Source organism: Hypanus sabinus, chromosome 30, assembly GCF_030144855.1.
Source record: "Hypanus sabinus isolate sHypSab1 chromosome 30, sHypSab1.hap1, whole genome shotgun sequence".
In the NCBI taxonomy this organism is placed as follows: Eukaryota; Metazoa; Chordata; class Chondrichthyes; order Myliobatiformes; family Dasyatidae; genus Hypanus; species Hypanus sabinus.
Window position 1 is genome coordinate 35,136,488 of NC_082735.1, and position 26,471 is coordinate 35,162,958.

At 39.0% G+C, this 26,471-nt stretch overlaps 1 protein-coding gene across 4 annotated transcripts in view; it reads left to right on the forward strand.

Annotated features, from left to right (window-relative positions):
* rps6ka1 (ribosomal protein S6 kinase a, polypeptide 1) overlaps window positions 1-26,471 on the forward strand; it is a 172,012-nt gene that overhangs the window by 132,631 nt on the left and 12,910 nt on the right. For all 4 annotated transcript variants that reach the window (XM_059954691.1, XM_059954692.1, XM_059954695.1 and 1 more), the window contains 6 exons: window positions 727-829; window positions 4,137-4,267; window positions 11,831-11,956; window positions 14,623-14,712; window positions 23,003-23,161; window positions 26,064-26,225. In XM_059954691.1, coding sequence (XP_059810674.1) covers window positions 727-829; window positions 4,137-4,267; window positions 11,831-11,956; window positions 14,623-14,712; window positions 23,003-23,161; window positions 26,064-26,225 — 771 coding nt within the window. The remainder of the gene's footprint in view (window positions 1-726; window positions 830-4,136; window positions 4,268-11,830; window positions 11,957-14,622; window positions 14,713-23,002; window positions 23,162-26,063; window positions 26,226-26,471) is intronic.

Here is a 26,471-nt window from a genome sequence, read left to right on the forward strand (position 1 = left end):
CGCAGAAGGAATGATCCCTGTGGAAAGCAAGGGTGGGGGTGGGGCAGGTAAAGATGAGTTTAATGATAGGATCCTGCTGAAGATGGCAGAAGTTGCAGAGGATGATGTGCAGGATGTGGAAGCTGATGGGGTAGTAGATAAGGACAAGAGGGACTCTATCACGATTACAGTGGTGGAAAGTACGGCTATTTTGGAAATGGAGGAGCCTTGTGCTAGCTTTTAACTGTCTTTGGTCAAGGCTATGGGTAAGGAATTTGTAAATGTTACCCTCAAAAGTTCTTTACCATTGTGGACAGGATAGAATGACTGCCTTCAACAACACAAATAACTTTATTCTGTGACCAAGGAGTACTTCATATTGGAATCCAGAGTGGGTTTTTCCTCTGTGAAAAGGGATTGAAGGAACATAGTGGAATGAACTTTAGAATTTGGCATTGATGTCCCTGACAATTGAGTATATCCAGTAATAGTGATTGCTGCCCATGTTGTGAATGAAGTTGTCAAATTCTACTGCAGGGATTCACGATTACAATCATAGTCTTGTATTTTATTTTAGGGACGTGTAGATCATGCATACATTTACCAGTGTTAACTTCAGTGTCCGGGGGATGAGATTCCTTGCTACTTGCTTCACTGTTTTATTGAGTCGAGACAAAAGAGGAAGTGAATTAATGATAGCACAGGAAGGCCTTCTGTAAGTTTCATGTTTATTTTTAATGCTTTTAGAAACTCTATCGAAGAGAACTGAAGCCACCATTCAGACCTGCTGTGGCAAGGCCAGATGATACCTTTTATTTTGACCCTGAGTTTACAGAGCGAACACCCAAAGGTTTGTTGTGCGTGTGTGTTTTTGTGATTTAATTATGATATTTTAAACTTGGTCACATCAAGGTCCAGAGAATAGTGGCTTCCAGACAACGACAACCACAACATTGCAATTTAAGCTGTGCAATTTCAGAGATTATTCTACTTGTCCTCTTACTGTGAGACCTCCTGTCCCAGAGGTTGTATGAGGTGAGGGTTACTCTCACTTGAAAGATGTCTTTTGCTGAAAGCCTGCCCATGGAGATCAAATCAGAGCAGTAACTAGTTCATAAAATGCTAAGTACAGAAATGTATTTGCAAGTTTCAGAGAGAACTAGTTGGCCTAGTTGGTTAGGGAGCAATTAGTTTTATTTGTCCTTGCAAGGTTAACAAAAATAATATTGAAGTTATAATATACAAGGCTTCTATATGGCTACTTCTAATTTCTTTTTCATACTTTATTTCCTGCTCAAGTATTTTTCTTATTCAATTAATAATAATAACTAATTTTTAAAAATTTCTTCCTGACTACGTTTGGTCTTTTTTTGGAAGATGCTACCTTTCTTTCGTTGCTAACTGTACTTTCTCCAAGGACATTGGATGAATTAAGATTTCCATTCTTAGCTTTTTTTTTTCCATCAGTTGCCTTTAGCTCTGACTTGTATTTGCATTTTGTGTCCATGTTGCCTGCTGTCCTACCAAACAATGCAGTATATTGGCATTCTAAGGTCAATATGTTATTGACAATATGTTATTTCTTTGTAGTATGTAATTTGTAGTCAAAGCTTTCTCCAGTTGGTTCTAAAGGTTGATGTTCTGTGGAAAGCAGGAACCCTCTGTTGACTTAAGTTTGGTATTTCTGATGTGAACCTCATGGACTGTTTATCTGCTTGACACATTGTTGTGACATGAAGAAATGTAAGCTAGTGGATATTGAAGTGTTTTATTTAACAAAAATGAGCAGCTGGCAACACATTTAGACACTGTTGGAGGAACTAACTTCCTGACCCAATGCTACAGGACATTTCTATATGCTAAAGATCAAAAACAGCAGGGCAATTCTATAGTTACAATGCACCTACAATGCTTCCTTTGAATTACATATAGTTTTCAAACACATCCTTCTTTGTACTCATCCAAGACACCCAAAATGAACACCTCTCATTGCAACGGACGGACGTTCCCACTTACTTCAAAAATGCAGCAATTATACCAATGCCTAAGAAGAAGAATATTGGCTGCCTTAATGACTATCACCCAGTAGCACTCACATCGACAGAGATGAAATGCTTTGAGAGGTTAGTCATGACTAGACTGAACTCCTGCCTCAGCAAGGACCTGGACCAAATGCAATTTGCCTATCACCACAATAGGTCAACGGCAGACGCAATCTCATTGGCTCTCCACACGGCTTTAGTCCACCTAGACAATGCAAACACCTGCGTCAGGATGCTGTTCATCGACTATAGCTCAGCATTTAATACCATCATTCCCACAATCCTGATGGAGAATTTTGCAGAACCTGGGCTTCTGTACCTCCCTCTGCAAATGGATCCTCAACTTCCTAACCGGAAGACCACAATCTATGCGGATTGGTGATAACGTATCCTCCTCGCTGACAATCAACACTGGTGCACCTCAGGGGTGTGTGCTTAGCCCATTGCTCTACTCTCTATATGCACATGACCATGTGACTAGGCGGAGCTCAAATACCATCTATAAATTTGCTGATGATACAACCATTGTGGGTAGAACCTCAGGTGGTGACAAGAGGGCGTACAGGAATGAGATATGACAACTAGTGGAGTGGTGCCGCAGCAGCAGCCTGGCTCTCAAAGTCAGTAAGATGAAATAGCTGATTGTGGACTTCAGGAAGGGTAAGATGAAGGAACACATACCAATCCTCACAGAGGGATCAGAAGTGAAGAGAGTGAGCAGTTTCAAGTTCCTGAGTGTCAAGATCTCTGACGATCTAACCTGGTCCCAACATATCTATGTAGTTATAAAGAAGGCAAGACATGGCTATATATTAGGAGTTTGAAGTGATTTGGCATGTCAACAAGTATAGTCAAAAACTTATATAGTTGTACCGTGGGGAGCATTTTGACAGGCTACATACTGTCTGGAATGGAGGGGCTACTTCATGGGACCAAAAGAAGCTGCAGAAGGTTGTAAATCTAGTCAGCTCCATCTTGGACACTAGCCTACAAAGTACTCAGGACATCTTCAGGGAGCGGTGTCTCAGAAAGGCAGCATCCATTATTAGGGGCCTCCAGCACCCAGGGCATGCTCTTTTCTCACTGTTACCATCAGGGAGGAGGTACAGAAGCCTGAAGGCACGCACTCAGTGATTCAGGAACAGCTTCTTCCCCTCTGCCATCCGATTCCTAAATGGACATTAAATCTTTGGACACTACCTCACTTTTTTTAATATACAGTATTTCTGTTTTTGCATGTTTTTAATCTATTCAATATATGTAATTGATTTACTTGTTTTTTATTCTCTGCTAGATTATGTATTGCATTGAACTGCTGCTGCTAAGTTAACAAATTTCACAACACATGCTGGTGATAATAAACCTGATTCTGAATGTTAATTTCCACTGACTCTAGTGTGCATTCATGCTTCTGCAGGCCTCTGAGATCTAATTGTTCTGAGCTGTGTTTGAAATTCAGTCCACATTTAGGTCTGAAGAATGGTTGCTGGTGAAGTTAGTATTTGCTATATACCCTAACTCCAGAATATGCCCTAACAACATTATAGTTGGATTCAATTCAGATTCATTTACCAGATGTATATCAAAACATAGTGAGATGTGCTGTTTGCATTAACAATTAACCATGAATATGTTGGAGTCCTCCCACTTTATGGTGTCAACAATAGCATACCCGCGGTGTTCAGCAGAACAACACAAGCAACATCTGCAACAAAACAAAACAAGTCAACAACAACAAAGTAAGCCCCTTCCCCATCTTTCCTACCACCCACCCATTCTATTGACCAAGCATCTAATAGGCAAATGACATTGTAACCAAGAGCAGGAAGTAATGCTTCCTTGTTCTATAAACATAGAGAAGCTGCAGGGAAACCCAATGTCGTGATGTTAACTGCATATTTTGTGAAATTAATCTAAAATTTGCTGCAGTTATATTTTAGCTCTCTTTATCATTATATTTCCCTGCTACCTCATTAGGAGGAATTGCATTGTAATTTTGACTAAAAAAAATGCAAAGCTTCATGATCAATTTTAAATAAATGTGTTTTTTTTCCCTACACTAGCAGCATTTATTCCTGGTCAGTCTGAAATTCTTTTTTTCCTTCTGGATCCCAGATTCTCCTGGTGTTCCTCCAAGCGCCAGTGCTCACAAATTATTCCGAGGCTTTAGTTTTGTGGCAACGGGAGTGGATGAGGAAGAAGTAAAGACCGAACATTCAAATCTGGTTATTCACCCAGTTTTGCAGGTAACGTCGTTAATAAATCGCTGCGTATGCTGTAGAGCAGGGGTTCCCAGCCTGGGATCCATGGACCTCTTGCTTAATGGTATTAGTCCATGGCATAAACAAGATTGGGAACCACCGCTGTAGAGTAGCCCTGGTTGGGAAAGTTTGGGAAACTTGGTCTTGTACTATTTAATCCTTGCAGCAAAGCTGTTACTCTGATACAGAAAGAAACCAAAACCGAAAGGTTGGGACTTACTCCTAAACAAAACGTGATTTTAACTAAAAGAGGTTAACCTTTTAGGACAGACCCTTTATCAAAATGGCAAAAAATGAATTTTTCTGCATTCATTGCAGAAATGAAAATGGAGAAGTCTATTTATGTTGTTTGCTATTTGGGCCATTTGTGATAACAAGCAAAATAGAAGAGTGAGTTATTTAAAGTTGGGGATTTCCAGAAGGCTGCAAGTTGCTCAGAGAGAAAATAAGGTGGCATTGGTCCATGTAGTAATGCAGGACACCACGGTTAGAAAGGTCAGAATGGGATGGTGAATTAAAGTGGCGGTTCAGGGTCAGTTTGTGGACGTTTGTGCATTCATCTTCTCCAACCCAGAGGAGAGCACACTGCAAACACTGGATCAGTACATGAGATTGGAAGAAGTGCCAGTGAATCAATACTTCACCCAGAAAGACAGCTTGGGACCCTAAGAATTGAGAAGGATTGGTGTTGCTCTTCCGTGAATTTGGATTGGGCTTCATTGGAGCTGTGTAGGTCAGACTGCGTTAAAGTGACAGAAGCAAATTACAGTGATGGGCTTGGAGTCCTGGTCATGCCCTTTTCAGAAAGGTCCCACCAAGTGGTCAACCAATCTTGGTTTGATTGCCAGAATATAGATTGGTTAAGCAATTGTGGAGCGCTCTTGCTTATTATGCAAACATGATGCTAAGCATGATCCTTTGCCACTTTATTTGTTCTTGCCTATCACACTCTGGTCTCTGGTCTTTACATGTTACATTGCTCCACTGCAGCTCCACGTTAGTTCCAGGTTTGCAACTTGTCATCTGAAGAGGCACATCACATGCTTCTAGCCACAAATAATTTCTAAGGTTCATTTGATTATCGAAGTACTTATGCAGACTGCGGCTGAGATTTGTCTTCCCTGGATAGTCATAAAATACAAAAAACTATAGAAGCAGCTGAAAGAATCCCTCCTCCCCCGCAGGAAAAGAAAACGGAACAAAAACTCACAATCCCCCCCCAACGCCTCCCTCGCACAAAAGCTAACAGATCACCCACATGGAGAAACAACAAGAACATCAAACCCCGTACTCCCGGCCAGCCAATCAGCAACAAGAAAAAGTGGACGAGAATGCGATTAAAAACATAGAGCTGAAAGAGGCCAATATGAACTACAGTCCAATCTGTAAAACTCAATTTCAATAACATCTCCAAGAGAATCGGGGCCCAGTGGCCCCTCCAAGGGCAGTTCACTCTTCTCCACGTTTGCCTCAATGGTTTAATCCTCCTTGCCACTTTAATTGGCGAGAAATTTAGCCGATCATGGCCAATAATCTCGTCTTTGAGCTTCTCCTCTCCTGGAGTTTTCTCAGGGACAGCAGTGCGAACTACAGACTGTAAGCCCAACAGTTTCAAAAACAGAGTTAAGATAAAAAGAATAAACGGAAGATGTACAAAGGCTGCAATGTTTGGCTATCTGGAAGATGTCGCCTGTGGAATTGTGGTTTGTTGGTGCCATCTTGACCAGGGAATAATGTTCCTGTTACTTGTTATATCCTTCTTTGCTTTTTAACCTAATAAACACATTTGTTTTTATCCATCATCCCACTTGTCATTTCACTTCTCATGTCTTCCATCCATTGTTGGCACTCATTTATTCTCCTCTCTATACATTGACTTCACCTTGACACTTGTTCTTCCCTAATGTTTTCCAGCTTTGAAAAGTTATTATAATGAAATACTAATTTTCTCTCTGCACAGAAGCTATCAGCTGAGTATTTCTGGCATTTGCTCTTTTTCAAAAAAAGTTGACTTTCAGAGTAATGTTCAACAGTATCGATTTTGAATTATTTTTTCCCAGAATCCTCTATCAGTTTATAAAAATGCTTTATGGGATCACTGCGAGTTCTATTTAGTAACATCTGAGATAGTGAGTTGATCCTTGCCTCTGGTTTGTCAACCTGCACGCCAGAAATCCTGTAGGTGGTTTGGGTGCCTGTAAGCAAGATGATATTACAGCTTGAGGTGTTGGGGTTCAGAGTTCAATCCCAGCATCCTCTAAAGAATTTCTACGTCCTCCCTATGGAATGCATGGATTCCTCCGCATGCTCCTGTTTCCTCCCACAGTCCAAAGATGTACTGGTTAGTAGGTGAACTGGTCAGTGTAAATTGCCCTGTGATGAGGCTAGGGTTGTATTGGGGGTTGCTGATGGCACAGCTTGAGGGGCTGAAAGGCCTTCTTCTGCACTGTATCTCTAAATAAATAATTTTTTAAAAAAAATTGCTTTACCTACCTGGTGAAAAACTTGAGATTTTACTGTTATTTAGTGTTGACTGGGAGACAAATGTGTCACACCAGTGAGCCTGTAAGCAATGAATCAAGTTGGTGAGTTGATCAACACTACAGGATGCACCAGAGTGACCAGACGGGAAAATAAAACTCACTGAATCGGTAGAATTTCCAATCACTCCATGGTGCTCAAATCTACTCCAATAAAACTGCAAACGGGAGGCTGTATGAGGACTGCATAAGTTACAGAGTTTAGAGAAGATTATTCAGATTGAATGGATTTGAGTTGATATGTGGACTAGATCAGGGGTTTCCAACCTGGGGTCCATGGACCCCTCAGTTAATGTAGGGGTCCATCCTTAAAAAAGGTTGGGTACCCCTGCGCTGGAGTATTTTAGATGTGATATTTATTATGGTATTTACATTGTGACAAAATAGCCACAGAGAATATATCAATATTCCCGGAGAAGGCTGGATTCTGATTGTGAATAATGACCTTGAGAAATGATACACAAATTTAGAAAAATATAAAATACTGTCACAGTGGGGGCATGAATGGGAAATATTATCACTTGGAATTCTTAGTATCAGTGAACCATGGCATTTGGTATTGAGGGAAGGGATTCCCTTGGCATGGATTTTTTTAAAAAAGTATGTTTTTTTTAAGATACTGTGTGGAATAGGCTCTGCTGACCCTTCAAGCCAGGTTGTCCAGTAATTCCCCCGATCTTAATCCGAACCTGATCACAGGACAATTTACAATGACCAATTAACCTATCAAATGGTATGTCTTTGGACTGTGGGAGGAAACACACAGTTAATGTTAAAGTGATTTGGCATTTTGTTAACATTTGCTTTTATCAGAGTTTATTTACTGTGATTTTTCCATATGGATTATTTAACATACATGCAGTGGATTCCAGTAAATTGGGACACATTCGGTCCTGTACATTTTGGCCCAATTAAACTGCTAGCCCAATTAGCGAAAGTTTCATGGAAATAGTTAAAAAGGTACAAAAAGAAAAGACAAACTACTACTGAGCATCAAATTGTGTACTAAATGAAGTGTAGAACAAATCAGAATGCTACAAATACTACTACAGTATTATAAAACTGTTTATTGGTTCCTAAAAGTTATCAATGAAGGAATTTGTCCAGCGTACTTGTACGCTGCCACATTCTTTTGATTGACCGTAAATGAACAAAATCAGTGCAGACACCTTGTGTTAATAATATACTGACTTCATACAATGCTTTCAACGATGGCATCCTCCAAATCTTCACTTTCATTCTAACATTCAAGATGATTGTCAATGCCTTCAAGTTCTTTGTAGTTCTTAACTTGTTGAATTGGTGAAATCGTTTCATTTTCACTCACGGCCATTCTTTGTATCTCCAAGCCTGAATGATTGAAACTGCAGTGAGTGGAACAGTTCTGAATTGTCTGGCTGTTTATTTCTTGCCAACTAACAGTGACAAAAATCACTGCTTTTTGAACACTAACACAATCAACCGACGCAATAAAGTCCCACGTGCTGTCTAACAGCCATGCAAATGCATGTGACTGACACTCATCTGAGAGTGTTTGGCAGCAGTCTCCTGTCCCGATTAAGCAGTTTAGTGTTCCAAATAAACGAAGGAAGCCCTGGCTCTTTTCTCGATTAGTTTTGTTCTTCGCAAGTTGTCCCGAATAAGTGGCTACCCTGATTAACTGGTTACCCAGTTAATCAGAATCCACTGTATTGAGTTGTCCAAATCTCATCTTGAGCTACCTTGTATTGTTAGAGAGGAAGCTAGCTTTTGCCTAGGCAGACCAGGAATTAACAGCAAGTCATGTGTGAGAATGAGAGTGTTACGAAAGATCATTTGATGTTAATGCATTATTTATATTACATTAATTATCAGGTGCCAACATTATCAGAGTATCGTCTTATGTGGCTAGATTGGGCAGGTGGTTGGCTTCTCTTGCTCCTGGTTCTGAAATGCACTACATCTGTGAAACTGGAGCTGGTATTGACTCACCCTTGGGGACCTCTTCCCACTGTCTACATCTTTCAGATTTTCTGTGCCATTTTTAGAATCATCTTGTCTGTATTCCCACTTATATCACAGCATTACTGCCACTTGTTTATTGTTGTGTTTTTTAAAACAAAAAGGAACAAAAGCCTTTACTATACCTCAGCAATTGTCATGGCCAAGAAGGTATCATTTACAGGGTATATCTTGAACAAAATAATCTTGTATTTTGTGTAGCCTGCAGGCATGTTGTTTTGTTCTAGCTGACTGTTATACTGCTGGTGTTCAGGGCAGTGATGACGGTCCTCCATCTCTGGTGGTGTTCAGGGCTTCCTTCAAGGTGCTGATAGTTTCCTCTTGGTTTTCACTACTGTCAGCCACACAATTCCCAGCTGGAGACTCAGGAATATTGTTGCACTCAGATATAGACGGATTCTTCATTGCTGTTTCTGTAACAATTTTGTTTGACCAGTTAAGATTGTTCACCCTGAGCTGAACCCCTAAACATGGAGGACCGGTGGATTCTCAGTCTGGCCTCTACTCTTTTATCATTTTGGCATCTGTGACCCTACCAAAAGCCAAAGCATGAAGCCCTGACTCCAGCCAATGTAGCTCTCTGGGTCATTGAGGCATGCAAGCCTCCAAACCCAACAACAAGGTTCTGGTCCTCTTGGAGGATATGTTTTGCAGCTGCTGTTAAATTTGTTCCTAACGTGAACCTTTTCTGATTCCTGTGACTCTTCATTTAAGCTTCTTTTCTGAGATGGCGTCAGCAATCTTTTGAAATAGTCATGGAAAAGTGCAGCACGGAAACAGGCCCTTTGGCCCATCTAGTCCATGGTAAACCATTTAATCTGCCTAGTCCCATTGACCACAGTCCTCCATACCTCACCCATCCATGTATCTATCCAAACTTTGTGTAAGTGAGCTCATATGCACCACTTGCACTGGCAGCGTTTTGTCAGCATTTTTTAATTTGGCAACATAACGCTTATAAAGTTTTAATTTGACTTAAATTTCCTGTCTTTACTCTCCCCTTGGTTCTTCTCCATTTGGTTTCTGTGAATGTTGTTATCGGTCCTTCCTGTGCCTCACATTTATAATTTTTGGTAGGGGAATGAGCTGAAAGTTGTTGGGTCTTTAGTTGTGTGAGCAGTAACTTCCTTGAGACTGTAGCTTATCTTTTTATCTTTTTTTAAAATTTAGCAATATAGCATTGAGTCTGGCCCTTTGAGTCACGTTGCCCCAGCAACCCCACATCCCTGATTAACCCTAACCTAATCACAGGACAATTTACAATGACCAGTTAGCCCACCCGGTATGTTTTTGGAGAAAACCCACGCATTCCATGGTGAGGACATGCAGAGGATGGCACCAGAACTGATTTCTGCACTCTGGAATGTCCCAAGCTGAAATAGCATTGCAGCAAGCAACACTATGCTAACGTGGCCCCCAATGGGATGTGCCCAGTAATGCAGGCCTTATGCACGCTTGTGTGAATTACTTAGTTAATGATTAGCAAGCAGACAACCTATTTTACTACCATGCTGTTCTGGCACTTTAAAGTATGGAATTCACTTTATTTATTTGGATAATTGATTCATCTCCAAAGCAATGCATTGTTACTGTATTCCTATTTAATCAAATATTTCATTATACTGATTATGCTACATTTCAATTTAAACATTCTTTAATTATCTACACATCCCTACTTGACTTCTGATGGTCAGCAAAGCAATTTAAAAAGGATTTAGTCTGACCTGCACTGACTCTCAATTCCATGCTGATTTACATTTGAAATTTCTATCCTGTGCAAGAAAATCACACCTAATCCTGCTAATTCACCATCCTCTGCATCTGTCCCCACAACAATTTTCATGCCTTCCACCCATTTTCTATTATCTTTGCCTCAAGTACTGAAAACATTTCCTTTCACCTGCAAATCTTTATGGTCTTTGGTTACACAGCTTTGAAAGTGTGAGAATTCCTTTGCTAAATTCTCCTATGGATGGAGGGGTGGAGATGAGTCTCTACTGAAGGAGGTGTAAGGTGCTTCTTCCCTCCGTTTAGTCTGCAGGTCACCCTTGTGCAAGGTGTAGCATCTGCGTAGCCCCCCCCCCCCCCGATTAGGGCAATGGGAGCAGATGGTGGATGGCTGTGTGAGCTGGTGCATATCGCAAGTCCTGATTATGCAACTGTTGATGCCGGGCAGACAATTTCTGAAGAGTATTGATAATGGCTGGGGTCACCCATCTTGTAAAGGCACTGCCCAGAAAAAGCAATCATGGTCATGGATAGACCTTGTCATACAAAGTGACAAGTAAAGAACAAACAAAATTCTCCAGCCTTTGCCCCTCCTTTAGAACCCTCTAATCATCCGCCTCTGGCCAACCATTGGGCCACTCATCTGTTCTTTCCTTTGACTCTGACTTATTGTCCTAGCTTTGCTGTAATTTGGAGAGTTTGGGTATGTAAACTTACTGTCCATTGCGCTGCTGGTGATTAAGGCAGCAATGAAGGTCCTCCATCTCTCTGTCCTTGGCTATCTTCCAGAAATCAACTTTGATCTTGTCTTGGTAGTGTTCAAAGCTTCCTTCATCATGTCAGTAGCTTCCTCTCAGTTTTCACTACTGACAGCCATGCGAGTCCTGGGTGGAGACTCAGGAATACCGTTGCACACAGATTTAGAAGGATTCTTCATTGTTGTTTCTATAATAGTTTTGTTTGACCGGTCAGAGTTGTTAGCCCTGAGCTGAATCCCCGTACCTGGAGGACTGGTGGACCGCTCTTAGTCTGACCTCTACCCTTTGATCTGTTTGGCATAGGTGACCTTACCAAGAGTTAAAGCATAAAGGCGGATTCCAGCCAACATAGCTATCTGGGTCATTGAGGCACGCAAGCCTCCATGTCATGACAAGAGTGTACTCATCTTGGAGAATGTGTATATAAATAGTTCTACAATTATAAATTGTTAGCTTAGCTGTTGTGCAATGTAATGAAATGAAAATACTTGTTTTTGAAGTTGTTGTTTGATCTCTTACAGCAACTGCATGGAAACAACATGAATTTTGCTGATGGTTATGAGCTGAAAGAAGATATTGGTGTGGGTTCATACTCTGTCTGTAAACGTTGTATTCACAAGACCACAAATATGGAGTACGCTGTCAAGGTGAGATTCATTCGAAAAGAAGTTGCCCAGTTTGTTCTTGCTCTTAGTTTGCACTCTGAGGTACTAATAAAGTACATACACCCTTTGTCATCCTACCCTATAACTTGTAAAATTTTAAAGTTCTGAATTTAAAATATTTTAATATCAAAAGAAAATGCTCATCTCTGTGCTGAACTGAGGCTGTAGCCTGCAACTACCTGAAATGGTTGCTGGCTTTGTGCCAGTGGGCACTGTCGTGAACTTCAGTTCTGAATGCTGTTTATTACTTCTATTGTTTGTATGATTTTGATTTATTCCCCTCCACCTTGGGTGTTTAATGGTCTTTTTTTAATGGGTTCTTTTGGATTTCTTTGTTCTGTGGCTGCCTGTGAGGAGACAAATCTCAAGGTTGTATATAGTATTCATACTTTGATAATTGATGTACTTTGAACTTGGAAACGTTTCCATCTGGAGAGAACTGAGAAAGAAGAGAGACAGACAGCCTGATCTCCTCCTCTACAGAAGCAGTTCTAATCCCCTTTGGTTTGCCATCTGCTTGGTATTCAAAAATAATTTTTAGTCCCCCGGCCAAAATCAGAGAGGTTTACATATGACAAATTTATTTTCCCAATTAGAAGGAAGAGATATAACTCAGTGGGAGAGCATATGCTCTGCTTGTGTGAGGTCCCAGGTTCCATCCCCAGCATTTCCATGCTGGTGATCTTGAACTTTTGGTGGCCACAGCAGTCTAGTTATGTTTATTATCATTTCGACCATAAACTGCTGGTACAGTACACAGTAAAAACGAAACAACGTTCCGCCGGGACCCTGGTTCTACATGAAACAACACAAAACTACACTAGACTGTGTGAGACAGCACAAGGCTACACTAGACTACATAAAACAGCATAAAAACTGCAATAGACCGGCACAAGACTACATAAAGTGCACAAAACAGTGCAGGGCAGTACAATAATCAATAAACAAGACAATAGGCACAGTAGAGGACAAATTACAATATAATGATAAATGATGTAGATGTCAGTCTAGACTCTGAGTATTGAGGAGTCTGATGGCTTGGTGGAAGAAACAGCCTAGGGGTTTGCATTATGCTATAACAGCGCCAGTAGCCCAGGTTCAATTCTTGCCTCTGTATGTTCTCCCTGAGGCCACGTGGGATGCCTCTGGGTGATCCGGTTTCCTGCCACATTACAAAGATGTCCAGGTTAATAGGTTATTTGGTCCTATGAGTGTAATCAGGATCAGAGTCATACAAAACTGCTGGGTGGTACAGACTTGTGAGGTTGGAAGGGCCTGTTTCTCTAAATTATTTTTAAAAAGTTCATGTACATCAACTGTGGCCAAAATCCAAATGTTTCCCAACGTTGGGTCCATGGACCCCCTCAGTTAATGGTAAGGCTCTATGGCATAAAAAATTTGGGAAACACCTGCACTAGGCATCATGCAGCCTGGTTAAGGTTAGGAGCTCCAAAACCTTTGTTTGTATGCAGAAGTGCAGCTGATATGAAACTACACATTATTAGTCCAGCATCCTGTTGAGTTTCCCATTGCCTTTTCATGAAGACCACTTTAATCGTACGATGACATTAACTGAGCAAGCAGCCAAAAGCAGTGTCTCACGAGCTTCTCGGGGTCGTCTGGAGTTTAATGGTAAACTCCGCTTCTAAGCAACAGGTTGGAGTCTTCACATGATGATGTCACAGCACCTCAGCTGGCAGACTTGCTGCCTCCCAACGCCAGTGATCCGGGTTCCTGGCCACAGGTATGGTTTGTGTGGACACTGCATTTTTTCCCTTTGGTCACGTGGATTCCCTCTGGGTGCTCCTGTCTCTTCCAACATCAAAGTAAATTTGTTATCAACGTGAGTCTATGTCGCTAAATACTACTCTGAGATTCATTTTCTTGCAAGCATTCACAGTAGAATAAAGAAGCACAATAGAATCAATGGAAAACTACACACAAAGACTGACAAGTAACCAAAGGAAGACAAACTTTGTAAATACAAACAAAGAATAAATAAATAATCCTGAGAGCACAAGTTGTAGAGTTGAGTCAGTAGGTTGTGTTCAGTGGTCTGTTCAATGTTGCGGTGAGTGAAGTTATCAATGCTGGGTCAGGAGCCTAATGGTTGAGGGGTAATAATTGTTCCTGAACCTGGTGGTGTGGGACGTAAGGCTCCTGTACTTCCTTCCTGATGGCAGCAGCGAGAAGGGATCATGTCCTGGATGGTGCAGGTACTTGATGACAGATGCTTCTCTGATGTGGTGGCACTCCTTGTAGATTAGCCATAGGTTAATTGACTATTGCAAATTACCCTTAATATGCAGGGGAGTAGAAGAATCAGGAGAGAGTTGATGGGAATGTGGGGAGAACAGGCTGTTGAGGGAAAATTGGTGGGGGAATGGGGTTGCTGTGTGAGACGGCAGGCTGAATTGCCTCCTCTTGTGTTTAAAGAAAATATAAAAATATGGAAGCTGGGTGATAGGTAAATTAGCAGCTTTTGTTAATAGCTTACAAAAGCCTTGTTGAAAATACCAGCTTGTGCACGGGAGTTGCCTTAGTTCCAAATTTTAATTGAACTGATCCTATGCTTGATCTGCACAGGGTGTTTCATCTGTGACCGGTTTTACTTGGAGAGCTAATTAAAATGTTTGTGTTCCTTTTAGATTGTTGATAAGAGTAAGCGAGACCCCTCAGAGGAAGTTGAAATTCTGTTGCGGTATGGACAACATCCAAACATCATTACACTAAAAGATGTGAGTGTCAATGTGTACTGTGCAATTGCGCCTGAGCCATTAAGAGCTGGAATTAAAGGGCCAGTAAATGCCTAAGTCGTGGCTGAGTGAGGCCTTCATCAGGCAGAGCCAACCATGGATGTTGTGTCCTAGCTGTCTAGATGTGCAAGCCTGGGAGAGCAGGCTGTTGCCCAAGTAGTAAACTCCCCCTCTCCACACATCTGATGAATCCAAAGAAACGGTAGAGACTGATACAGTCTGACACCAGCAACATCACAAGAGCTGGCAGTCAGCATTGAGCCTTAGGGATGCCAGCTCCAGACTTTTCCCTCTGGGTTTACTCCCGAAGCCTTCCCCGTGAGTGGGTTTAGCCACAAGGCAGCAGAGGCTCGAGGTTAGAGTTTTCCCTATTCTAAATGAGCAGTCAACCACAGCTGACGAGCCCCATCTGCCTGAAGCCACTGGCTTTCTTTCTTTCTTTTTCAATCTTTTTATTAAATTTCATATATAAAAAAAACAACACATAATAATGAATAGATTACAGATTCAATAAACTTGAGATTACATTAGTAATAGGATAATAATATCCTATTAAAACATCCATCAACAAAAGGTACATAAATCAATCAAGTCTATATAAATATATATGAAAAAAAAACAAAAATAATCATCGAAACAAGAAAAAAAAATTAAAATTATATATGAGAAAAAATATATATTGAAAAAAAAATACTAAACTAAAACTAACATGGGCAATAATAGCACTTTATAAATATATAAAGGTGTCAAGAAAAGAACTCCGGAACTCCATACCTGAACAAGTATAAGTAGAGAAAAGGATCTGAAATAGGCCAAATTAATTCATATGAAAGTGTCGAATAAATGGTCCCCAGGTTTCTTCAAATTTAATTGAAGAATCAAAGATAGTGCTTCTGATTTTTTCCAAACTCAGATAAGAAATAGTTTGGGAGAACCACTGAAATGTAGTAGGAGGATTTACTTCTTTCCAATTTTGTAATATAGACCTTCTGGCAATTAATGTTACAAAGGCAATCATTCGTCTGATTGAAGGGGAAAGCTGATTGCCATCTTCATTTGGTATACCGAAAATTGCAGTAATAAAATGGGGTTGTAAATCAATATTCCATACTGAGGAAATAACATCAAAAATGTCCTTCCAATAGTTATGTAAAGTGGGACATGTCCAAAACATGTGAGTCAATGAAGCCACTTCTAAGTGACATCTGTCACATTGAGGATTAATATGCGAATAAAATCGGGCAAGCTTATCTTTAGACATATAAGCTCTATGTACAATTTTAAATTGTATTAAAGCATGTTTAGCACAAATAGAGGAGGAATTAACCATTTGTAAAAATTTTTCCCATTTATCTGTTGATATATTACATCGAAGTTCTTTTTCCCATTCTTGTCTAATTCTATCCGATATTTCTGGCTGTATCTTCATAATCATGTTATAAATAAAAGCTACTAATCCCTTCTGACAAGGATTAAAAGTAAAAATCAAATCTGAAAAATCCGATGGAGTTGAGTTAGGAAAAGATGGAAGAATTTTATGTAAGAAATTTCTAATTTGTAAGTATCTAAAAAAATTAGATTTAGGTAATTCAAATTTGTTGGATAGTTGATCAAAAGACATCAAAGTACCTTCAAAAAAAAGATCACGAAAACATTTTATACCTTTCCTTTTCCATATACTAAAAGCTTGATCTGTCAATGAAGGTTTAAAAAAAAAATTACATAAAATAGGGCTGTCCAGAGCAAAGTTTTTCAGATTAAAGAATTTGCGAAATTGAAACCAAATTCGTAGTGTATGTTTAACAACAGGGTTAGATATCTGTTTATTGAATTTGGCTAAATCAATAGGAAGAAAAGAACCAAGAACGGAAAATATAGAATATCCCTTAACCTCACTACATTCCAAATTTACCCACTGTGGACACACAGGTGAATCCAAATCTAGTTTCCAGTACATTAGGTTACGGATATTATTCGCCCAATAATAAAATCTAAAGTTAGGTAAAGCTAGACCACCATCTTTTTTAGACTTTTGTAATTGCCTTTTGCTTAACCTAGGATTTTTATTTTGCCACACAAATGAGGAAATTTTTGAATCAATATTATCAAAAAAAGATTTAGGAATAAAAATTGGTAAAGCTTGGAATAAATATAAAAATTTCGGTAAAATCATCATTTTAATAGCGTTAATCCGACCAACTAATGACAAAAATAAGGGAGACCATCTAGTAGTAAGTTGCTGAATTTGATGAAGCATAGGTAAAAAATTCAGTCCGAATAAATCTTTATATTTCTTGGTGATTTTTATACCTAAATAGATAAAGTTATCAGTAACAACTTTAAATGGCATCCTATCACTCAATAAGGTTTGCGCGTTTAAAGGGAATAACTCACTCTTATCTAAGTTTAACTTATAACCAGAAAAGCTACCAAATTGAGCCAACAAGGATAAAATAGCAGGAATAGACCTACTAGGATTAGAAATATATAACAACAAATCATCAGCATAAAGCGATAATTTGTATAACTTCTCATTACGGGTAATACCAAAAATATTAGGAGACACGAATAGCAATAGCTAAAGGTTCTAATGCAATATTAAATAATAAAGGACTTAAAGGACAACCTTGTCTCGTACCACGAAATAATTGAAAAAAAGAGGATCTATAATTATTTGTAAGAACAGAAGCAACAGGTTTATAATATATTAATTTAATCCATGATATAAAATTAGGACTAAAATTAAAGTTTCTCAATGCATTAAATAAATATGTCCATTCAACTCTATCAAAGGCTTTTTCAGCATCTAATGAGATAACACATTCTGGGGTTGTAGGTGATGAAGTATAAATTATGTTAATCAATTTTCTAATATTAAAAAAGGAATACCGATTCCTAATAAAACCAGTTTGATCTTCTGAAATAATCTGTGGTAATACCTTTTCTAATCTAATGGCTAAAATTTTTGTAAGAATCTTAGAGTCTACATTTAATAATGATATAGGGCGATAAGATGCACATAAAGTAGGATCTTTATCTTTTTTAAGAATTAGAGAGATAGTAGCTTCATAAAACGATTGAGGTAATCTCTTCTTAACAAACGCATCATTAAAGATTTCACATAGCCAAGGAGAAAGCAATAAAGAAAAAGTTTTTAAAAATTCTACAATAAAACCATCAGGACCAGGAGCTTTCCCTGAGTTCATTGATGAAATAGCCTCTCTTATTTCATCCATAGAAATAGGAGCATCAAACAAGCTACAATCTTCATCTATCAGTTTAGGAATATTCAAGTTATTAAAAAAATTATCCATCGTAAACCGGTCACCGTCAAATTCTGATTGATATAAAGATTTATAAAAATCTTGAAAAGTGTTATTGATTTCTTTATAATCAGTAGTTAAATTACCGTCTTGTTTACGAATTTTAATAATTTGTCGCTTAGTCGAAATAGCCTTTAATTGATTAGCTAACAATTTACCAGTTCGATCACTATGAATATAAAATTGAGCCCTAGTCTTAATTAATTGATTCTCAATTGAAGAAGATAATAATAAACTATGTTCCATTTGAAGCTCAACTCTCTTCTTATAAAGTTCTTTGGTAGGAGTAACGGAATAAATCTTATCAATTTCTTTAATTTTATCCACCAATAAAGCTATATCTGAATATCTTTGTTTTCTTTTACCAGCGGAATATGAAATAATTTGTCCACGAATAAAAGCCTTGAAAGAGTCCCAAAGTATTCCTTTATCAATCTCTTCATTATAGTTTGTTGAAAAAAATAAGTCAATTTGTTGTTTTATGAAGGTAATAAATTCTGGATCTTGAAGTAAAGTAGCATTAAGTCTCCAAGATCTAGTATTGATAGAAGAGTCCGGAATCTTGATAGATAACTTCAAAGGCGCATGATCCGAAATAGCAATAGAATCGTATTTACAATCAATAACATCTGTTAATAAACGATGATCAATAAGAAAATAATCAATTCTAGAATAACTATGATATACATGTGAAAAAAATGAAAATTCTTTATCTTTAGGGTTCAAAAACCGCCATATTTCAGTAATTCCAGAATCAACCATAAAAGAATTAATAAGTAAAGCTGATCTATTCGGAAGAGTTCGAATAGGTTTAGATCTATCCATCGAAGGATTCAAACAACAATTAAAGTCTCCACCCATAATCAACATATATTCATTCAAATTAGGAAGAGAAGTAAATAAACGTTTAAAAAATTCAGGACAATCAAAGTTTGGAGCATAAATATTAACTAAAACAACTTTCCGGTTAAAAAGTGAACCAGTTATCAACAAAAGTCTACCCTGTGGATCAGAAATAATTTCATAATGTGTAAACGAAATTGAGGCGTCTATAAAAATAGACACACCCCTAATTTTAGCGGTACAATTTGAGTGAAATTGTTGACCTTTCCAGAACCTAAAAAAACGTTGATTATCCTCCCTCCTAATATGGGTCTCCTGTGCAAAAATAATATTAGCGTTCAATCTATGGAATACTTTAAATATTTTTTTACGTTTAATCGGATGATTTAAACCATTAGTATTCCACGAGATAAAGTTAATAGATTTATCCATCATACCAATATTAATTGTGTGTATCATAAAAGGTTAAAAAGACACATAACCCACAATTTAGGAAGAAGGAAAATTGATTCAGGAGCAAACGGAGATCCTGACACCTCAACAATATTAACAATTTAAAGTCAGCCCATAAACTAAAAGCAAAAAAATAAAAAGCAAAAGCATGAAAAAAGATCCCTCCCCCCTCCCCCCACCCTTTGAAAGAAAGCCAAGCGGCAGGCGCATAAACTAATACTAATATTACCCCCATTTCAAGATGGCAGCTCCATAAGAAAATTTTTTAAGAAAAAACTATATAACACCCTAATTAAAATATAGAGTTGCAAAAAAAAAAATATATATATATATATATATATACCTACATATATATATATACATACACATACACACACATATCAGACAAATCAAAAAAAAAACTAAAATAGTAAAACCAGAAAAATCATTAATAAAAAAAAATGAACATTAAAGTTTAAAAATGTAATACACCTTTAAAAAAGAAATTCCATATTCAGATACAAAGATGACGTTTCACAAGCCAAGACTTATGGGAAGAAGAAACGACATTTTGAGAAAGCCATATTACAAAATATGAATATAAATTCAGCAATCTAATAAGAAAATTTAATTAAAAAAAAGTTATCAAAATAGAATTTTTTTTAAAAAAAAGATTTAATAGACACTACAACATATATATAAAAAAAAACTAAAAAAAAAGAATTCAAAACCTTTGTTCCATTTCTAAATACAGGCAAGCAAATAAACGCTTATAAAAAGTAAAGACTTATGGGAAGAAGAAACGACATTTTGAAAAAATAATTCATTATTACAAAATACAAACGTGTATAAAAAAGGATATTATAAAAATTAAAACAGCATCTATAAGCAATAATAATAGTAGTAAAAAAAAAAGACCCAGACCCATAGTTCAAAATAAAAAGTTATAACCCAACTTCCAGGGTTAAAACTTAAAATGAAATGACATCCTCTCTCCAAAAAAAAATCTTCAATGTAACTCATAGTTCAAGTTGCACTGGAGGATCGATATTCTTCAACAAATTTCTTCGCTTCTTCAGGAGTGTTAAAAAAGTGTAGACTGTTGTCGGGCAGCACCATTCTAAGCTTCGCTGGATACATTAAAGCTTGTTTAAATCCAATCGAATGAATCTCTGCCATCACTGGTTTAAAAGCGATCCTGGCTTTCATTACTTCATAAGAATAATCCTCAACTATTCGAAATGAGTAATTTTTGAAGGAGATCATACCTTTTTTACGAGCTAATCGAATTAGAAGCTCTTTCTCACGAGGATAATGAAGGCGAACAATCTCCGCTCGTGGTTTATCAGACACAGACGAAAGCCTCGCAACTCTGTGAGCGCGGTCGATAACAGGTTCATTTTTCAAACCTTCACCACTGAAAATTTCCCACAGTAATTTAGAGAAAAATTCAGTTAAATCACCGGACTCAACTTTTTCGGGAATTCCGATGATGCGCAAATTCTGTCTGCGAGAACGATTTTCAAGATCAGTAATTTTAAACTTATACTGATCTAAAGTTTTAGCAGTCGACTCTATCTTCTTCTCTAACACTTCAATTGTACGTGCTTTTTCACAAATTGATTGTTCAAGAGTCGTGATCTTATTTCCATGCTGTTGAACCTCTAATGCCTGCGACTGAAACTTAGTTTCAAGCGATTTAACAACTCCTTCAAGATCGGATATTTTCGAAGTAATCCTCCTTTCCAAATTTAACAGTTTACTGTCCAATTTACCTTCTAGTCTGCCTTCCAGACCCGCAAATTTAGCATCCAGTTTATTGTCCAATTTACCTTCCATACCCGCAAATTTAACATCCAGTTTAATGTCCAAAAGACCAGAAATTGCGTCGATGGATACAGGATCCTTAGCCAATTTCTTACTTGTAGCCATTTTAGGTTTGACAAGATTAGATCAACTATTATTTTAGGAAAAAAGGGTCAATCAAAGGTAGCAACTCATATGATTAAGTTCGAAAAGATCTAATTAAAGGGTGATTATAGTTAAAAAAATAAAGAGCGCCTAAAAGGCAGATGCTTACGTCGCCATCTTGAAACTCCACCCCCTGAAGCCACTGGCTTTAAGATGCCAGTAATCCACATTTGCCCCCTCTCCTGTCAGTAGAAATGGTTCCGCCGGGCTTAGTAGCTAAGCCACACGTGAGGGCCAGGAGATGGGCCTGGTTGTCAGAGGTTATTTGTGATGCACACTATTTGGAGCTTGATCGGTAGTGGGAGCTTGTCTCCATTACCACCCCTGGCTGCAGCAACCTTAAGGAACGTCACAAGTCGTAAACAATGTAAATACTAAAACTGTCACTTTCTCTGGAGTTGAGATCGGATCAAGGGCAGCATGGCAGTGTAGTGGTTAGTGTGTTTTACAATACAGGCAATCAGGGTTCAATTCCTGCTGCTGCCTGAAAGGAGTTTACATGTTTGCCCTGTGACTACATGGGTGCTTTGGTTTCCTCCCACGCTCCAAAGTCGGTTAATTGTAAATTGCCCCATGGTAAAATCGAGTGTTGCTGGGCGATGTCATTCAAAGGGCCTATTCCACATTGTATCTCAATAAGTAAAAAATATTCTTACTGAAAGCAACCTTTCATTTACAGTTATTCACAGGTGGTATTTTAATTTGCATTCATTGCAATAATAATTCATTACAAATAATTGATTGCAAGTCACTAGTTTATTATTGCAAATGTTTCTCAATCAAAAACCAATTTGGATTGATAACTTGAAAATGTTGTTTCATGGTCAATAGCTCAAGCTAATAAACTTAATATTAATGTAAATAAATTGAAATAATAAGTAAAGTACTTGGAGGTAAAAATACATAAAAATTCTCTGCCGAATAGTTAGATAGTGCTGAAAATTGACTTCCGAAAGTGTAAGTGAGACCTCAAAATCCTTCGTTACTTGTTCATTCATTATGTGCCGTGTCGTATGACATGGCCAATCATGGTCTAAGACCATGATTGATCTTGGCAATTTTTTCTACAGAAGTGGTTTGCTGTTACCTTCTGGGCAGTGTCTTTACAAGACGGGTGACCCCAGCCATTATCAATACCGTTCAGAGATTGTCTGCCTGCCATCAGTGGTCACATAACCAGGACTTGTGATATGCACCGGCTGCTCGTACGACCATCCACCACCTGCTCCCATGGCTTCATGTGACCCTGATTGGGTGGTTGGGGGGGGGGGGTTGGCTAAGTAGGTGCTACACCTTGCCACACCTGCTGGCAAGTGAAGGGAAGGGACTGCCTTACACCTCCTTTGGTAGAGATATATCTCTACCCTGCCACCACCACCATCATTATATGCTCTGATTACAGACAAGTGCATCTACTTGTAATTGTCTTCCAACATCAAGAGCTAGTTCCCAGCCATAAGCAATAAACTAGGTATTGCCACTAGATCAATTGCCTGAACTATGCAGGAATGTCCAATAATAAATTTGACCTTGATCTAATTCCAGCCTGTTTCTTTGCCAATGTATGGTAGGAGTGTAAATGGGAGAAAATGATTAAATCTGAACCAGCAACTGAAGAGTTAAGTGGAAACAAGTGAGAGAACATCAGTAGGAATGAGCTTCTCTGACCAGTCCTTTGTTTTACCCTGGTGATGCTTGTTTAGGTCTACAATGACAGTAAGTACATCTACCTTGTGACGGAGTTGATGAGAGGAGGCGAGCTGCTGGATAAAATAATGCTGGAGAAGGGCTTCTCTGAACGGGAGGCGAGTGCTCTTCTCCACACAATCACCAAAACAGTTGAATACCTGCATTCCCAGGGGGTAAGTGATTTGTTGTAAATATTGATGACCAGGTTTTTTTTTAAATGCTGGTTGTTCTCTGTTCAAATTTGCTTTTGTATGGCTTTTCATTCCTGGTATTTGGATATCACTGGCAAAACCAGTAACATAGACCAGACTGAGTAAAGATGGTGAATTCCCTTCCCCAAAGAACATCGGTGGCCAGTGAGGTTCTCCTTCAAAGTTAAAGTAAATTTATTATGAAAGTACATGTATGTCACCATATATATCCATGATGTGGGCATACACAGTAAATCCAACAACCATAATAGAATCTATGAAAGACTTCACCCAACAGGGTGAACAAACAACCAATCTGCAAAAAAAAAGGACAACAGAAACAAAGGAGAAAAAAGAAATGGCTTTTTGTAGCTTCTTTTGGTCCTATGTGCAAAGTGTGTAATAGTTCGTCCATATCAGACAATGATGCAACCTGTCAGAATGCGCTCTGGGTAGATCTGTAGAAGCTTTTGAGTGTTTTAGTTGACAGATCAAATGTTTTCAAACTCCTAATGAAGTATAGCCGCTGTCTTGCCTTCTTTATAACTGCATCAATATCTTGGGACCAGGTTAGATCCTCCGAGTTCTTGACACCCAGGAACTTGAAGTTGCTCACTCTCTCCACTTTTGATCCATCTGTGAGGACTAGTGTATATTCCTTTGTCTTGCCCTTCCTGAAGTTCACAGTCAGCTCTTTGGTCCTACTGACATTGACTGCAAGGTTGGTGCTGATTTTAGATGGCATTTGAACTATACCTAGCCGCACAGAGATAGGTATAGGGAGAGTAGAGCAGTGGACTAAGCACACAGCTCTGAGGTGTGTTAGTGTTGATTGTCAGCGAGGAGGAGATATTATCACTAATCCATACAGCTTGTTGTCTTCCAGTTAAGGGCTCAGGGATCCAACTGCAGAGGAAGGTATGGAGGCCCAGGTTCTGGTGCTTATCGATCAGGACTGTGGGAATGATGGTGTTAAACAGTGCGCTGTTGTCAATGAACAGCATCTTGACATAGGTGTTTGTAATGTCTGGGTGATCTAGGGCTGTGTGAGGAGCCATTGAGATTGCATCTGCCACAGCGCTATTGTAGCGGTAGGCAAATTGCAGTGGGTCCAGGTCCTTACAGGAGTGAGGAGTAACTCCTTGCAGGAGTTGATTCTAGCAAAGACTAACCTCTCGAAGCATTTCATCACCGCATATGTGAGTGCTGCTGGTAATGGTCACAAAGGCAGCTCACACTACTCTTCCTGGGCACTGGTGTAAATTGTTGCCCTTATGAAGCAGGTGGGAGCTTCTGACCATAGCAGTCAGAAGTTGAAAATGTCCTTGAATACTCCCTCCAGTTGGCTGGCACCTTAGTTGATTAATATCAGTGACTTAGAAGGTGTGATTGAAGATTGTGCATACTGAAAACAAGTGCTGCTGCTGGAGGAAATGAATGAGTAATCTGCTGGATGTTTTCTCCATGGTGGTGTTGAGTTCTCTAAGTGTCATTGAAGCAGCACTCATGTTGATGAAGTGGAGAAGTGCCGTATTCCATCACAATCCAGACTGGTGCTTAGTAGATAGTTTAACCGGTTTCTCAGGAGACAGCAGGTGAATCAGACAACACACACTAAATGCTGGTTGAACACAGCAGGCCAGGCAGCATCTATAAGCATCTATACTGTTGACGTTTCGGGCCGAGACCCTTTGTCAGGAATCAGACCCTGTTTAGTGTCAGTCTTGGTGAGGTACAGCCCTCTCCTGGTGGCAGTGGTAATACCACTGAGTAGCAAGGGTAACTTTCTTGTTGGCAGTTTTCATTGCCTAATAGTTTTGTGGCATGGATATCATATTGTATGTTACCCCATGCTTGTAGACAGAAACCTTTTCATTAACTTCAATTGTAAATGTGTACATTCATCAGATAATATCTCCATTTCCTGATCTTGTGATAGAAGGAAAGTAGTTGATGAAGCTGCTGAAGATGGTTAGATCCGGGGCCTGACCTGAGGACCTCTTGTAATGATATCTTGGACTACAATGACTGACCTACAGCAATCTCAGCCAGATTCCTTTGTTCAAGCCATAGGAACGTTTTTCCCCTTGCTGTCCTTTGATATCATGTTTGTCAGACCTCATTGCCGGCACACTCAATTAAACACTCGATTGTTATTAAGGACAGATGCTGTCACCTCATCTTCTCGACGTTATCTTTCTGGTCCACCGTTGGTCCAAAGCTGTGATGATGTCAAGAATTAAGTAGAACTAGTTATTAGATTATAAGTGCCACTAGCTAACCCTGCTGAAAACATCTTTACTGGTATCCAAAAATATCTTTGAACCCCTACCATCAGGCAGGAGGTACCACAGCATCAGGATAAGAACTGTTAGGAGGAGAAACAGCTTCTCCCCCCCCCCCCCCACCAAGCCGTGTGGCTACTAAACACACTGACACCACACAGTTCTCAGAGTACGTGAAACACCAGTAGTGTTAAACTGTTTACTTTTTAACTTGCGTCGCAAATGCACTGTTTGTTAATTTACGGGGGGGGGGGAGCGGTGGTGACATTGGTGTAATTTTCCATAGTACCAGGTAAATACCCAAGCAAGTTGCTTGGAGATGTGGCTAGTTATGAAGCGCATCTTTTCAGTACTGCAGCTAGAATGCTGTGATTGCTGTTCAATATGGCTGGCAAGAAGGGAATTTTAGACAGCATTTAGATCAGAGCCTGAATTCACAAGTTTCATGTTGGATGACTGAACTGAAATTGTTACAAATCTGAAAGTTGCTACCCTTTAGTTTTCCCATGTGAGAAAAGTATTAATAAGACAATTAAAACCTGATATGATCCACTGGTGATACTTCCATTTCTTCATTGGTGACTTGTGCTCTCTTCCAGGTGGTTCATAGAGACCTGAAGCCAAGTAATATCTTATATGTAGATGAATCAAGTAATCCAGAATCTATCCGAATCTGTGATTTTGGTTTTGCTAAGCAGCTTAGGGCTGACAATGGTCTCCTCATGACTCCATGCTATACAGCCAACTTTGTTGCCCCAGAGGTGAGTATTATTTACAGCATTTTAATGCCATGTGACGCCATCGCTGGGTGCCATGCCGAATGACGTGGAAGACCATGGTCTCATGACCATGATTGCTCTTGGTAAATTTTTCTACAGATGTGGTTTGCCATTGTCTTCTGGGCAGAGTCTTTACAAAACGGGTGACCCCAGCCGTTGTCAATACTCTTATGAGATTGTCTGCCTGGTGTCAGAGGTTGTAAAATCAGGACTTGTGATATGCACCAG